The sequence below is a fragment of the Ranitomeya variabilis genome, chromosome 5, assembly GCF_051348905.1.
Source record: "Ranitomeya variabilis isolate aRanVar5 chromosome 5, aRanVar5.hap1, whole genome shotgun sequence".
Lineage (NCBI taxonomy): Eukaryota > Metazoa > Chordata > Amphibia > Anura > Dendrobatidae > Ranitomeya > Ranitomeya variabilis.
In genome coordinates this window covers 45596428-45610718 of record NC_135236.1, presented here as the reverse complement: position 1 = coordinate 45610718, position 14291 = coordinate 45596428, and the positions used below count along the sequence as shown (strand labels likewise).

Below are 14291 nucleotides of genomic sequence, written 5' to 3'. Positions count from 1 at the left end.
TGAGGATCACAAAACGGACTAGCTAAGTTTATGAACATAGACACGAGCTCTAGGGAGGTGGTAACTGGACTGACTGCAAACCTGATCCTAACCAACACACTAAAGGAAGCCGGTGAACGTGCCTAAAATCCTGGACGTCTCGACGCAGCCTGAGAAACTATCTACTCCTGGAGGGAAAGTAAGACCTCACTTGCCTCAAAGAGAAATTACCCCAAAGATATAGGAAGCCCCCAACAAATAATAACGGTGAGGTAAGGGGAAAACACAAACGTAGAAATGAAAACAGATTAAGCAAATGAGGCCCGCTAATACTAGATAGCAGAAGACAGATAGGGAACTGTGTGGTCAGTAAAAAACCCTATGCAAAATATCCACGCTGAGAATACAAGAACCCCCACACCAACTAACGGTGTGAGGGGAGAAACTCAGCCCCCTAGAGCTACCAGCAAGCGAGGAAATCACATATTAGCAAGCTGGACAAGAAAACAAAAATAAACCAAGAAACATATGACCACTGATGGTCAAAAAATGAACCAAGCAAAACTTAGCTTCTCTTGAAGAGACTGATAACGAAGGACTGCAGGAGAGCTCCAAAATAGCACTGAAGACATTGTCAGCAGGCAACAACTGAGAGTCCAGGTGAACTAAATAGGAAACCAGCTAAGAGATAACGAGACAGCTGATCCTGCCTCAGACCTACAGAATGGCACAAAGAACCACCAGAGGGAGCCCAAAGACAGCACTCACACAGTACCAGTTGTGACCACAAGAGGGAGCCCAAAAACAGAGTTCACAACAAGATTGCACCCCTTTGTGTCCTCGTTATTCATTGCGCCTTACAACGTCCACCATCACCACCTATACAACTGGGAAGCCCTGGGGACATACTTCACCTGTGGGAAGGTATACCATCTAGCTGCCATTCCATCACCCCAGCGGACCCCTAAGCGGCATCGGTCACCCTGGCCAAATACCACAGGTGGCGTCACGAACACCAGACAAATAACACCTTTAATTGGACGCCCCTCAGAAGGGCCACGGACCGGGTCGGGCCACCGTGACATCCCCAGAATCGAGAGGGACCCGGTACCGAGTACCCCACTGCCCTTAGCGTGGGGGCGCTCCACATTTTAATGTAATGTCGCGGCGACCACAAAAACATAATTCTGGCGTTTCAAATTTTTTTCTCGCTACGCTGTTTAGCGATCAGGTTAATACTTTTTTTTTATTGATAGATCGGCCGATTCTGAACGCGGCGATACCAAATATGTGTAGGTTTGACTTTTTTTTAATTTTTTTTTTTAGGATGGGGCGAAAGGGGGGTGATTTAAACTTTTATATTTTTTTATCTTTTTCATATTTTTAAAAACATTTTTTTTTTAACTTGTGCCATGCTTCACTAGCCTCCATGGGAGGCTAGAAGCTGGCACAACTCGATCGGCTCAGCTACATAGCAGCGATCATCAGATCGCTGCTGTGTAGCAGAAATGCAGGCTTGCTATGAGCGCCGTCCACAGGGTGGCGCTCACAGCTACCGGGGATCAGTAACCATAGAGGTCTCAAGGACCTCTGTGGTTACCATTCTGATGCATCGCTGACCCCCAATCATGTGACGGGGGTCAGCGATGCGCTCATTTCCGGCCGCGCCGCCGAAAGCGGTAGTTAAATTCCGCTGTCAGCGTTTGACAGCGGCATTTAACAGGTTAATAGCGGCGGGTGGATCGCGATTTCACCCGCCACTATTGCGCGCACATGTCAGCTGTACAAAACAGCTGACATGTCACGACTTTGATGTGGGCTCACCGCCGGAGCCCACATCAAAGGGGGAGACACGACATGCGCAGTACTAGTACGGGGCATGTCGGGAAGGGGTTAAATAGCGGGAAATCCACGAAAAAAATGTAAAATTAATGAACATGCTGCGTATTTTTCCGCAATGTGTTTTTATTGCGGAAAAATATGCAGCATGTGCACAAAAATTGCGGAATGCATTAAAAATGATGGGATGCTTAATGTATGCATTTTTAAGTGTTTTAGCAGTGGAAAACTGCCGAAAAAACGCGAAAAATCCGGAACGTGTGCACATACCCTAAATCCTTTATAAATGTTGCCTTATATACAAGTCATTATACAGAAAAAAATGTTTCTTACCATTCTTTTCCTGTAAAATGCAATTTTTCGAGGGTTTGGAATGTTTTATTGCCAGTCCTTAAAGTGGAGTAAAAGTGTGACACCATTGTTCTCAGCAACTTCCAGGGGCTGTTTCCTTCCATACGGCACTTTTCCCATCCATTCCAACAATTTTACTGCCCCCCAGACCTCTTTGTAGGGTCTGCCGGAAAAAAGCTTGATATCCCATTGACTCCCTTTATACTCGTTACTCGAATTTTACTCGCTATGCGGGTATTAGGAATTGCTTGGTTCAAGCAACAAGCACCCGAGCGTTTTAGTGCTCACTGATCTCTATTATCAACCTCTGAGGACTCTTAGTCTTGATTATTCTTCTATCTACTGCATATCACAGTAGAAATATAGATTTGTCCTGCATATAAAATCTTGCAATTTTCACAATGGCCACTAAGCTTCATACTAGATTCACTCTTCATATTGTGTACAAACAACTTTTAAGCAGTTTCATTATCACAGGTAGGATTATAATGACTGATAACATTTCTATATACAGTAGATGGCACAGGATCCACCATTCACAATAGGTGATGTCACAGCTCACCTCCTCCTCCTGTACAATCACTGATAACACCTCTATATACAGTAGATAACACAGGATCCATCATTCACAATAGGTGATGTCACAGCTCACCTCCTCCTGTACAATGACTGATAATACCTCCATGTACAGTAGATAACACAGGATCCACCATTCACAATAGGTGATGTCACAGCTCACCTCCTCCTGTACAATGACTGATAATACCTCTATATACAGTATATAACACAGGATCCACCATTCACAATAGGTGATGTCACAGCTCACCTCCTCCTGTACAATGACTGATAACACCTCTATATACAATAGATAACACAGGATCCACCATTCACAATAGGTGATGTCACAGCTCACCTCCTCCTTCTCCTGTACAATGACTGATAGCACCTCCATATACAGCAGATAACACAGGATCCACCATTCACAATAGGTGATGCCACAGCTCACATCCTCCTTCTCATGTACAATGACTGATAGCACCTCCATATACAGCAGATAACACAGGATCCACCATTCACAATAGGTGATGTCACAGCTCACCTCCTCCTCCTGTACAATCACTGATAATACCTCCATGTACAGTAGATAACACAGGATCCACCATTCACAATAGGTGATGTCACAGCTCACCTCCTCCTGTACAATGACTGATAACACCTCTATATACAATAGATAACACAGGATCCACCATTCACAATAGGTGATGTCACAGCTCACCTCCTCCTTCTCCTGTACAATGACTGATAGCACCTCCATATACAGCAGATAACACAGGATCCACCATTCACAATAGGTGATGCCACAGCTCACCTCCTCCTCCTGTACAATGACTGATAGCACCTCCATATACAGCAGATAACACAGGATCCACCATTCACAATAGGTGATGTCACAGCTCACCTCCTCCTGTACAATGACTGATAACACCTCTATATACAGTAGATAACACAGGATCCACCATTCACAATAGGTGATGTCACAGCTCACCTCCTCCTCCTTTACAATGACTGATAGCACCTCTATATACAGGAGATAACACAGGATCCACCATTCACAATAGGTGATGTCACAGCTCACCTCCTCCTCCTGTACAATGACTGATAACACCTCTATATACAGTAGATAACACAGGATCCACCATTCACAATAGGTGATGTCACAGCTCACCTCCTCCTCCTGTACAATGACTGATAACACTTCCATATACAGTAGATAACACAGGATCCATTATTCACTATAGGTGATGTCACAACTCACCTCCTCCTCCTGTATAATGACTGATAACACCTCTATATACAGTGGATAACACATGGTCCACCATTCACAATAGGTAATATCACAGCTCACCTCCTCCTGTACAATGACTGATAACACCTCTATATACAGTAGATAACACAGGATCCACCATTCACAATAGGTGATGTCACAGCTCACCTCCTCCTACAGTACTTTTGTACAATGACTGATAACACTTCTATATACAGTAGTGTTGTGAATTTGGATTCTGGGCTCCCCCGGTGGCTACTGGTGGAATTGAACTTGTGACATCATCTTCCCTGTTCACCTGTTCTGATTAGATCTGGGTGTCGCTATATAACCTGGCTTCTCTGTTAGATGCTTGCCGGTCAACAATGTTATCAGAAGCCTCTCTGTGCTTGTTCCTGCTCCCAGACATCTACTAGATAAGTTGGACATTCGTCCATGTTTTGTTTTTGTATTTTGGTTCCAGTTCACAGCTGCAGTTTCGTTACTGTGTCTGGAAAGCTCTTGTTGATCAGGAATTGCCACTCTGGTATTATGAGTTAATGCCAGAGTCCTAAAGTAATTTCTGGATGTGTTTTGTTAGGGTTTTCTACTGACCATGAAAGTATGCTTTCTGTCTTCTGCTATCTAGAAAGCGGACCTCAAATTTGCTAAAACTATTTTCCTGCTGCGTTTGTTGTTTCATCTCATATCACCGCCAATATATGTGGGGGGCTTCTGTCTCCTTTTTTTGGGCATTTCTCTAGAGGTGAGTCAGGTCTTATATTTCCCTCTGCTAGCATTATTTAGTTCTCCGGCCGGCGCTGGGCATATAGGGATAAAAAGTAGGACATGCTACCTGGCTACTTCTAGATGATGCGGTAGGTTTAGTTCATGGTCAGTATAGTTACATCTTCCAAGAGCTTGTTCCTATAGAGGCTTATGCTAGTTCTCTGGCCATGGAGATCATGACAGTTTGACCGGCCCACTAAAGGGTTAAAATCCTTGGCTGAGAAAGGAGAGAAATAAGAAGTCTGCTGAGAGTTTTTTTTTTTTTTTTTTTTTTTTTCTGTGCTCTTAATTGGATCACTTGCCAGTCTGTCTATGCTGCAGTCTTTCTTTTTTTTCTCTCTCCTTATAATCTTTGAATGGCTTTGTGTTCACCTGTTAATAATGGATCTTCAGAGTGTAACTGCAGGTTTGAATAATCTCACCACGAAAGTACAAAATTTGCAAGATTTTATTATTCATGCTCCGGTATCTGAGCCGAGAATTCCTTTGCCGGAATTCTTCTCAGGGAATAGATCTAGCTTTCAGAATTTTAGAAATAATTGTAAGCTGTTTTTGTCCCTGAAATCTCGTTCTGCTGGAGACCCTGCACAGCAGGTTGGGATTGTGATTTCCTTGCTCCGCGGCGACCCTCAAGACTGGGCTTTTGCATTGGCACCAGGGGATCCTGCGTTGCGCAATGTGGATGCGTTTTTTTTGGCCTTGGGCTTGCTGTATGAGGAACCTCATTTGGAACTTCAGGCAGAAAAAACTTTGATGTCCCTATCGCAGGGGCAAGATGAAGCTGAAATTTACTGCCAAAGATTCCGTAAATGGTCTGTGCTTACTCAGTGGAATGAGTGTGCCTTGGCGGCTACTTTCAGAGAGGGTCTCTCTGATGCCATTAAGGATGTTATGGTGGGGTTCCCTGTGCCTGCGGGTCTGAATGAGTCCATGACAATGGCTATTCAGATCGATAGGCGTCTGCGGGAGCGCAAACCAGTGCACCATCTGGCGGTGTCCACTGAGAAGACGCCAGAAAGCATGCAGTGTGATAGAATTCTGTCCAGAAGCGAGCGGCAGAATTTTAGACGGAAAAATGGGTTGTGTTTCTATTGTGGGGATTCTACTCATGTTATATCAGCATGCTCTAAACGTACTAAAAAGCTTGATAAATCTGTTTCCATTGGCACTTTACAGTCTAAATTTATTTTGTCTGTGACCCTGATTTGCTCTTTGTCATCTATTACTACTGACGCCTATATCGACTCTGGCGCCGCTTTGAGTCTTATGGATTGGTCCTTTGCCAATCGTTGTGGGTATGATTTAGAGCCTTTGGAAACTCTTATTCCTCTGAAGGGGATTGACTCCACCCCATTGGCTAATAATAAACCACAATACTGGACACAAGTGACTATGTGTATTAATCCGGATCACCAGGAGACTATTCGTTTTCTAGTGCTGTATAATCTACATGAGGATTTGGTGCTGGGATTGCCATGGCTGCAGTCTCACAACCCAGTCCTTGACTGGAGAGCTATGTCTGTGTTGAGCTGGGGATGTAAGGGGACTCATGGGGACGTACCTTTGGTGTCCATTTCATCATCTATCCCCTCTGAAATCCCTGAGTTCCTGTCTGACTATCGTGACGTCTTTGAAGAACCCAAGCTTGGTTCACTACCTCCGCACCGTGAGTGCGATTGTGCTATAGATTTAATTCCGGGTAGTAAATACCCAAAGGGTCGTTTATTTAATCTGTCTGTGCCTGAACATACTGCTATGCGAGAATATATAAAGGAGTCCTTGGAAAAGGGACATATTCGTCCATCGTCATCTCCCTTAGGAGCCGGTTTTTTCTTTGTGTCAAAAAAAGACGGCTCTTTGAGACCATGTATTGATTATCGGCTTTTGAATAAAATCACGGTTAAATATCAATACCCATTGCCGTTGCTGACTGATTTGTTTGCTCGCATAAAGGGGGGCAAGTGGTTCTCTAAGATTGATCTCCGTGGGGCGTATAATTTGGTGCGGATCAGGCAGGGGGATGAGTGGAAAACCGCATTTAATACGCCCGAGGGCCACTTTGAGTATTTGGTGATGCCTTTTGGTCTTTCTAATGCCCCTTCAGTCTTCCAGTCCTTTATGCATGATATTTTCCGCGATTTTTTGGATAAATTTATGATAGTGTATCTGGATGATATTCTGATTTTTTCGGATGACTGGGACTCTCATGTCCGGCAAGTTAAGAGGGTTTTTCAGGTTTTGCGGTCTAATTCTCTGTGTGTCAAGGGTTCTAAGTGCGTTTTTGGGGTTCAGAGAATTTCCTTTTTGGGATATATTTTTTCTCCCTCTTCCATTGAGATGGATCCTGTCAAGGTTCAAGCTATTTGTGATTGGACGCAGCCCTCTTCTCTTAAAAGTCTTCAGAAATTTTTGGGCTTTGTCAACTTTTATCGTCGATTTATTTCTGGTTTTTCGGATGTCGTTAAGCCATTGACCGATTTGACTAGACAGGGTGCTGATGTTGTTAATTGGTCCCCTGATGCTGTTGAGGCCTTTCAGGAGCTTAAGCGCTGTTTTTCTTCTGCCCCTGTGTTGCGTCAGCCTGATGTGACTCTTCCTTTTCAGGTTGAGGTCGACGCTTCTGAGATCGGAGCTGGGGCAGTGTTGTCGCAGAAAAGTTCTGACTGCGCCGTGATGAGGCCTTGTGCCTTCTTTTCCCGTAAATTTTCGCCCGCTGAGCGGAATTATGATGTTGGGAATCGGGAGCTTTTGGCCATGAAGTGGGCGTTTGAGGAGTGGCGCCATTGGCTCGAGGGGGCCAGACATCAGGTGGTGGTATTGACTGACCACAAAAATTTGATTTATCTTGAGACCGCCAGGCGCCTGAATCCTAGACAGGCGCGCTGGTCATTATTTTTTTCTCGGTTTAATTTTGTGGTATCGTACCTACCAGGTTCTAAGAATGTTAAGGCGGATGCCCTTTCTAGGAGTTTTGAGCCTGATTCACCTGGCAACTCTGACCCCACAGGTATTCTTAAGGAGGGAGTTATCTTGTCAGCCGTTTCTCCAGACCTGCGGCGGGCCTTGCAGGAGTTTCAGGCGGATAGACCGGATCGTTGTCCGCCTGATAGGCTGTTTGTTCCTGATGATTGGACCAGTAAAGTCATCTCTGAGGTGCATTCTTCTGCGTTGGCAGGTCATCCTGGAATTTTTGGTACCAGGAATTTGGTGGCAAGATCCTTCTGGTGGCCTTCCCTGTCACGAGATGTGCGAGGCTTTGTGCAGTCTTGTGACGTTTGTGCTCGGGCCAAGCCTTGTTGTTCTCGGGCTGGTGGATTATTGTTGCCCTTGCCTATTCCTAAGAGGCCTTGGACACACATTTCGATGGATTTTATTTCAGATCTGCCTGTTTCTCAGAAGATGTCTGTCATCTGGGTGGTGTGTGACCGTTTTTCTAAGATGGTTCATTTGGTTCCCCTGCCCAAATTGCCTTCTTCTTCCGAGTTGGTGCCCCTGTTTTTTCAAAATGTTGTTCGTTTGCATGGTATTCCTGAGAATATCGTTTCTGACAGAGGAACCCAATTTGTGTCTAGATTTTGGCGGGCATTTTGTGCTAGGATGGGCATAGATTTGTCTTTTTCGTCTGCTTTTCACCCTCAGACTAATGGCCAGACCGAGCGGACTAATCAGACCCTGGAGACATATCTGAGGTGTTTTGTGTCTGCTGACCAGGATGATTGGGTTGCTTTTTTGCCGTTGGCGGAGTTCGCCCTCAATAATCGGGCCAGCTCTGCCACCTTGGTTTCCCCGTTTTTCTGTAATTCGGGGTTCCATCCTCGATTTTCCTCCGGTCAGATGGAATCCTCGGATTGTCCTGGAGTGGATGCGGTGGTGGAGAGATTGCATCATATCTGGGGGCAGGTGATGGACAATTTAAAGTTGTCCCAGGAGAAGACTCAGCTTTTTGCCAACCGTCACCGTCGTGTTGGTCCTCGGCTTTGTGTTGGAGATTTGGTGTGGTTGTCTTCTCGTTTTGTCCCTATGAGGGTCTCATCTCCTAAGTTTAAGCCTCGGTTCATCGGTCCGTATAAAATATTGGAGATTCTTAACCCTGTTTCCTTCCGTTTGGACCTCCCTGCATCCTTTTCTATTCATAACGTTTTTCATCGGTCGTTATTGCGCAGGTATGAGGCACCGGTTGTGCCTTCCGTTGAGCCTCCTGCTCCGGTGTTGGTTGAGGGTGAGTTGGAGTACGTTGTGGAAAAAATCCTAGACTCCCGTGTTTCCAGACGGAGACTCCAGTATCTGGTCAAGTGGAAGGGATATGGCCAGGAGGATAATTCTTGGGTCACTGCATCTGATGTTCATGCCTCTGATCTGGTTCGTGCCTTTCATAGGGCCCATCCTGATCGCCCTGGTGGTTCTGGTGAGGGTTCGGTGCCCCCTCCTTGAGGGGGGGGTACTGTTGTGAATTTGGATTCTGGGCTCCCCCGGTGGCTACTGGTGGAATTGAACTTGTGACATCATCTTCCCTGTTCACCTGTTCTGATTAGATCTGGGTGTCGCTATATAACCTGGCTTCTCTGTTAGATGCTTGCCGGTCAACAATGTTATCAGAAGCCTCTCTGTGCTTGTTCCTGCTCCCAGACATCTACTAGATAAGTTGGACATTCGTCCATGTTTTGTTTTTGTATTTTGGTTCCAGTTCACAGCTGCAGTTTCGTTACTGTGTCTGGAAAGCTCTTGTTGATCAGGAATTGCCACTCTGGTATTATGAGTTAATGCCAGAGTCCTAAAGTAATTTCTGGATGTGTTTTGTTAGGGTTTTCTACTGACCATGAAAGTATGCTTTCTGTCTTCTGCTATCTAGAAAGCGGACCTCAAATTTGCTAAAACTATTTTCCTGCTGCGTTTGTTGTTTCATCTCATATCACCGCCAATATATGTGGGGGGCTTCTGTCTCCTTTTTTTGGGCATTTCTCTAGAGGTGAGTCAGGTCTTATATTTCCCTCTGCTAGCATTATTTAGTTCTCCGGCCGGCGCTGGGCATATAGGGATAAAAAGTAGGACATGCTACCTGGCTACTTCTAGATGATGCGGTAGGTTTAGTTCATGGTCAGTATAGTTACATCTTCCAAGAGCTTGTTCCTATAGAGGCTTATGCTAGTTCTCTGGCCATGGAGATCATGACACAGTAGATAACACAGGATCCACCATTCACAATAGGTAATATCACAGCTCACCTCCTCCTGTACAATGACTGATAACACCTCTATATACAGTAGATAACACAGGATCCGCCATTCACAATAGGTGATGTCACAGCTCACCTCCTCCTCCTGTACAATGACTGATAACACCTCTGTATACAGTAGATAACACAGGGTCCACCATTCACAATAGGTGATGTCACAGCTCACCTCCTCCTTCTCCTGTACAATGACTGATAGCACCTCCATATACAGCAGATAACACAGGATCCACCATTCACAATAGTTGATGTCACAGCTCACCTCCTCCTCCTGTACAATGACTGATAACACCTCTATGTACAGTATATAACACAGGATCCACCATTCACAATAGGTGATATCACAGCTCACCTCCTCCTCCTGTACAATGACTGATAACACCTCTATGTACAGTAGATAACACAGGATCCACCATTCACAATAGGTGATGTCACAGCTCACCTCCTCCTCCTGTACAATGACTGATAACACTTCCATATACAGTAGATAACACAGGATCCATTATTCACTATAGGTGATGTCACAACTCACCTCCTCCTCCTGTATAATGACTGATAACACCTCTATATACAGTGGATAACACATGGTCCACCATTCACAATAGGTAATATCACAGCTCACCTCCTCCTGTACAATGACTGATAACACCTCTATATACAGTAGATAACACAGGATCCACCATTCACAATAGGTGATGTCACAGCTCACCTCCTCCTACAGTACTTTTGTACAATGACTGATAACACTTCTATATACAGTAGATAACACAGGATCCACCATTCACAATAGGTAATATCACAGCTCACCTCCTCCTGTACAATGACTGATAACACCTCTATATACAGTAGATAACACAGGATCCGCCATTCACAATAGGTGATGTCACAGCTCACCTCCTCCTCCTGTACAATGACTGATAACACCTCTGTATACAGTAGATAACACAGGGTCCACCATTCACAATAGGTGATGTCACAGCTCACCTCCTCCTTCTCCTGTACAATGACTGATAGCACCTCCATATACAGCAGATAACACAGGATCCACCATTCACAATAGTTGATGTCACAGCTCACCTCCTCCTCCTGTACAATGACTGATAACACCTCTATGTACAGTATATAACACAGGATCCACCATTCACAATAGGTGATATCACAGCTCACCTCCTCCTCCTGTACAATGACTGATAACACCTCTATGTACAGTAGATAACACAGGATCCATCATTCACAATAGGTGATGTCACAGCCCACCTCCTCCTCCTGTACAATGACTGATAACACCTCTATGTACAGTATATAACACAGGATCCACCATTCACAATAGGTGATATCACAGCTCACCTCCTCCTCCTGTACAATGACTGATAACACCTCTATGTACAGTAGATAACACAGGATCCACCATTCACAATAGTTGATGTCACAGCTCACCTCCTCCTCCTGTACAATGACTGATAACACCTCTATGTACAGTATATAACACAGGATCCACCATTCACAATAGGTGATATCACAGCTCACCTCCTCCTCCTGTACAATGACTGATAACACCTCTATGTACAGTATATAACACAGGATCCACCATTCACAATAGGTGATATCACAGCTCACCTCCTCCTCCTGTACAATGACTGATAACACCTCTATGTACAGTATATAACACAGGATCCACCATTCACAATAGGTGATATCACAGCTCACCTCCTCCTCCTGTACAATGACTGATAACACCTCTATGTACAGTAGATAACACAGGATCCACCATTCACAATAGTTGATGTCACAGCTCACCTCCTCCTCCTGTACAATGACTGATAACACCTCTATGTACAGTATATAACACAGGATCCACCATTCACAATAGGTGATATCACAGCTCACCTCCTCCTCCTGTACAATGACTGATAACACCTCTATGTACAGTAGATAACACAGGATCCACCATTCACAATAGGTGATATCACAGCTCACCTCCTCCTCCTGTACAATGACTGATAACACCTCTATGTACAGTAGATAACACAGGATCCACCATTCACAATAGGTGATATCACAGCTCACCTCCTCCTCCTGTACAATGACTGATAACACCTCTATGTACAGTAGATAACACAGGATCCACCATTCACAATAGGTGATGTCACAGCTCACCTCCTCCTCCTGTACAATGACTGATAACACCTCTATATACAGTAGATAACACAGTATCCACCATTCACAATAGGTGATGTCACAGCTCACCTCCTCCTCCTGTACAATGACTGATAACACCTCTGTATACAGTAGATAACACAGGGTCCACCATTCACAATAGGTGATGTCACAGCTCACCTCCTCCTTCTCCTGTACAATGACTGATAGCACCTCTATATACAGTAGATAACTCAGGATCCACCATTCACAATAGGTGATGTCACAGCTCACCTCCTCCTCCTGTACAATGACTGATAACACCTCCATATACAGCAGATAACACAGGATCCACCATTCACAATAGTTGATGTCACAGCTCATCTCCTCCTCCTGTACAATGACTGATAACACCTCTATGTACAGTAGATAACACAGGATCCACCATTCACAATAGGTGATGTCACAGCCCACCTCCTCCTCATTTTGTACATTGACTGATAACACCTTTATAGATAGTAGATCCACCATTCACAATAGGTGATATCACATGCATTTTAGTAATATTTTTGCATCAGAATGATCTAATTAAATTATATTTCTGTATTCTTACCAGTTGTCTCTCCCAAGAGCTCAGGCGACTGCACAGACTGTACCGGGATGAACCTCTTCCCCCTGCCGGCTGAGTGTAAGAATGCAGGGTGCTGCCTACTGAAGCCGATGAGTTCATATAGATTTCTGTACAAAATCTAGAGGATACTATGTTCCTGCAGCATAAATTGAGTTATTATATTCTTATTAATATTCTTCAATGGAAGGTTTGGCATTACTCATGTTTCTACGCTGGTTGGAGCAAGAATGGCTGTAATTAGCTCTGGCATTCAGGAAAACTCATCAAGTGGTGTGTAAATAATTTTTTTTGTAATTTATTGGTCAAATCAATAAGTTATTATTATTTAAAAAAATAACATTCACAATTAAAATTATTTTTAAAATCAGTTATTGTCAATTCATTCTTATATTACACATAGAGGATTGAGACAAGACAGTAAGTCATTGAATATGCCAAAACACTGACGCAGGTGAGTGAAGCTCCAGAAATTGGAACTCAGAAGGGAAAGTTGTCTCATCTGACAGGAAGAGGTTAAAACCCGTTATACGCTCTCTTTTTGCCACTCTCTATAAGTTTTTCTTCTCTTTTCTGTCTCTTGACTTCTCTGTCTGAGTCTCTATCTGCATGTGTTTCCTGCTTTGTGACACCCAATTTTAACGTCCATCTTTACCCTATACATTATTGTGGAGTCCGGTGGGGAAAGGCAGAAATGGAGGATCAAAAGAGGAGATTATAAAAGACAAAAGACAAGACAGAGAAGCCAAATGGACTGGGAGAGATATGAGACAAAAAGAGCTGAATTCAGCACAAAGATTTGTGTTGCCCTGTTCTGGCCTCCAATATGGACCTCAATGGCAGTTGGACCAGGGTAATCTTCATCTGTGCAGTCGGCATCATGACGTCATGACATCCACAAATCTTTTTGTTCATCTTTAGTGTTGAGTGTAAAAATCTTTTTTTTATAACCGTTCATAGTCCTTATAACCAAGCATAATGGATTCATCTTCTTACTTTTCCTCTTCATTCTCATCTCCTTGAACAGGAAATCACCAAGAGGTGGCACTGCAGTTTCTTCCATCACTGCCCTAGAAGATGTTGTAGATCCATGGTGATAGAAGCTGTAGAAGAGGTGAGTGCAGCGCTTGCACTCTGCTGGAAGCTGTAGAAGAGGTGAGTGCAGCGCTTGCACTCTGCTAGAAGCTGTAGAAGAGGTGAGTGCAGCGCTTGCACTCTGCTAGAAGCTGTAGAAGAGGTGAGTGCAGCACTTGCACTCTTCTAGAAGCTGTAGAAGAGGTGAGTGCAGCGCTTGCACTCTTCTAGAAGCTGTAGAAGAGGTGAATGCAGCGCTTGCACCCCAGAGACATGGTCGTTGCAGTAACGTCGCTCTGCCGCTAAGGGGAGTGATGTTACGTCTGATTGCACTAAAAGAGTTCACCTGACCAGGTATCACAGTCACACATTACACTTCACACTCTGGCCACCAGGGGGAGCAAAAGGTTCTATGTATTAGGCCACTCCTCACACTCTGGTAAAACTGGGGGTTGGATAGG

The 14291-nt window shown here is 44.3% G+C and overlaps 1 protein-coding gene across 3 annotated transcripts in view; it reads left to right on the top strand.

The window, feature by feature from the left end:
* Positions 1-14072, top strand: part of LOC143774315 (mucin-3A-like) — a 146954-nt gene extending 132882 nt beyond the window's left edge. For 2 of the 3 annotated variants that reach the window (XM_077261768.1, XM_077261765.1), the window contains exon 12: positions 12745-14072. In XM_077261768.1, the coding sequence (XP_077117883.1) occupies positions 12745-12792 (48 nt within the window). In that variant the 3' untranslated portion in view covers positions 12793-14072. The remainder of the gene's footprint in view (positions 1-12744) is intronic. The other variant, XM_077261767.1, reaches the window with a different exon arrangement.
* The last annotated feature ends 219 nt before the right edge of the window (positions 14073-14291 follow it).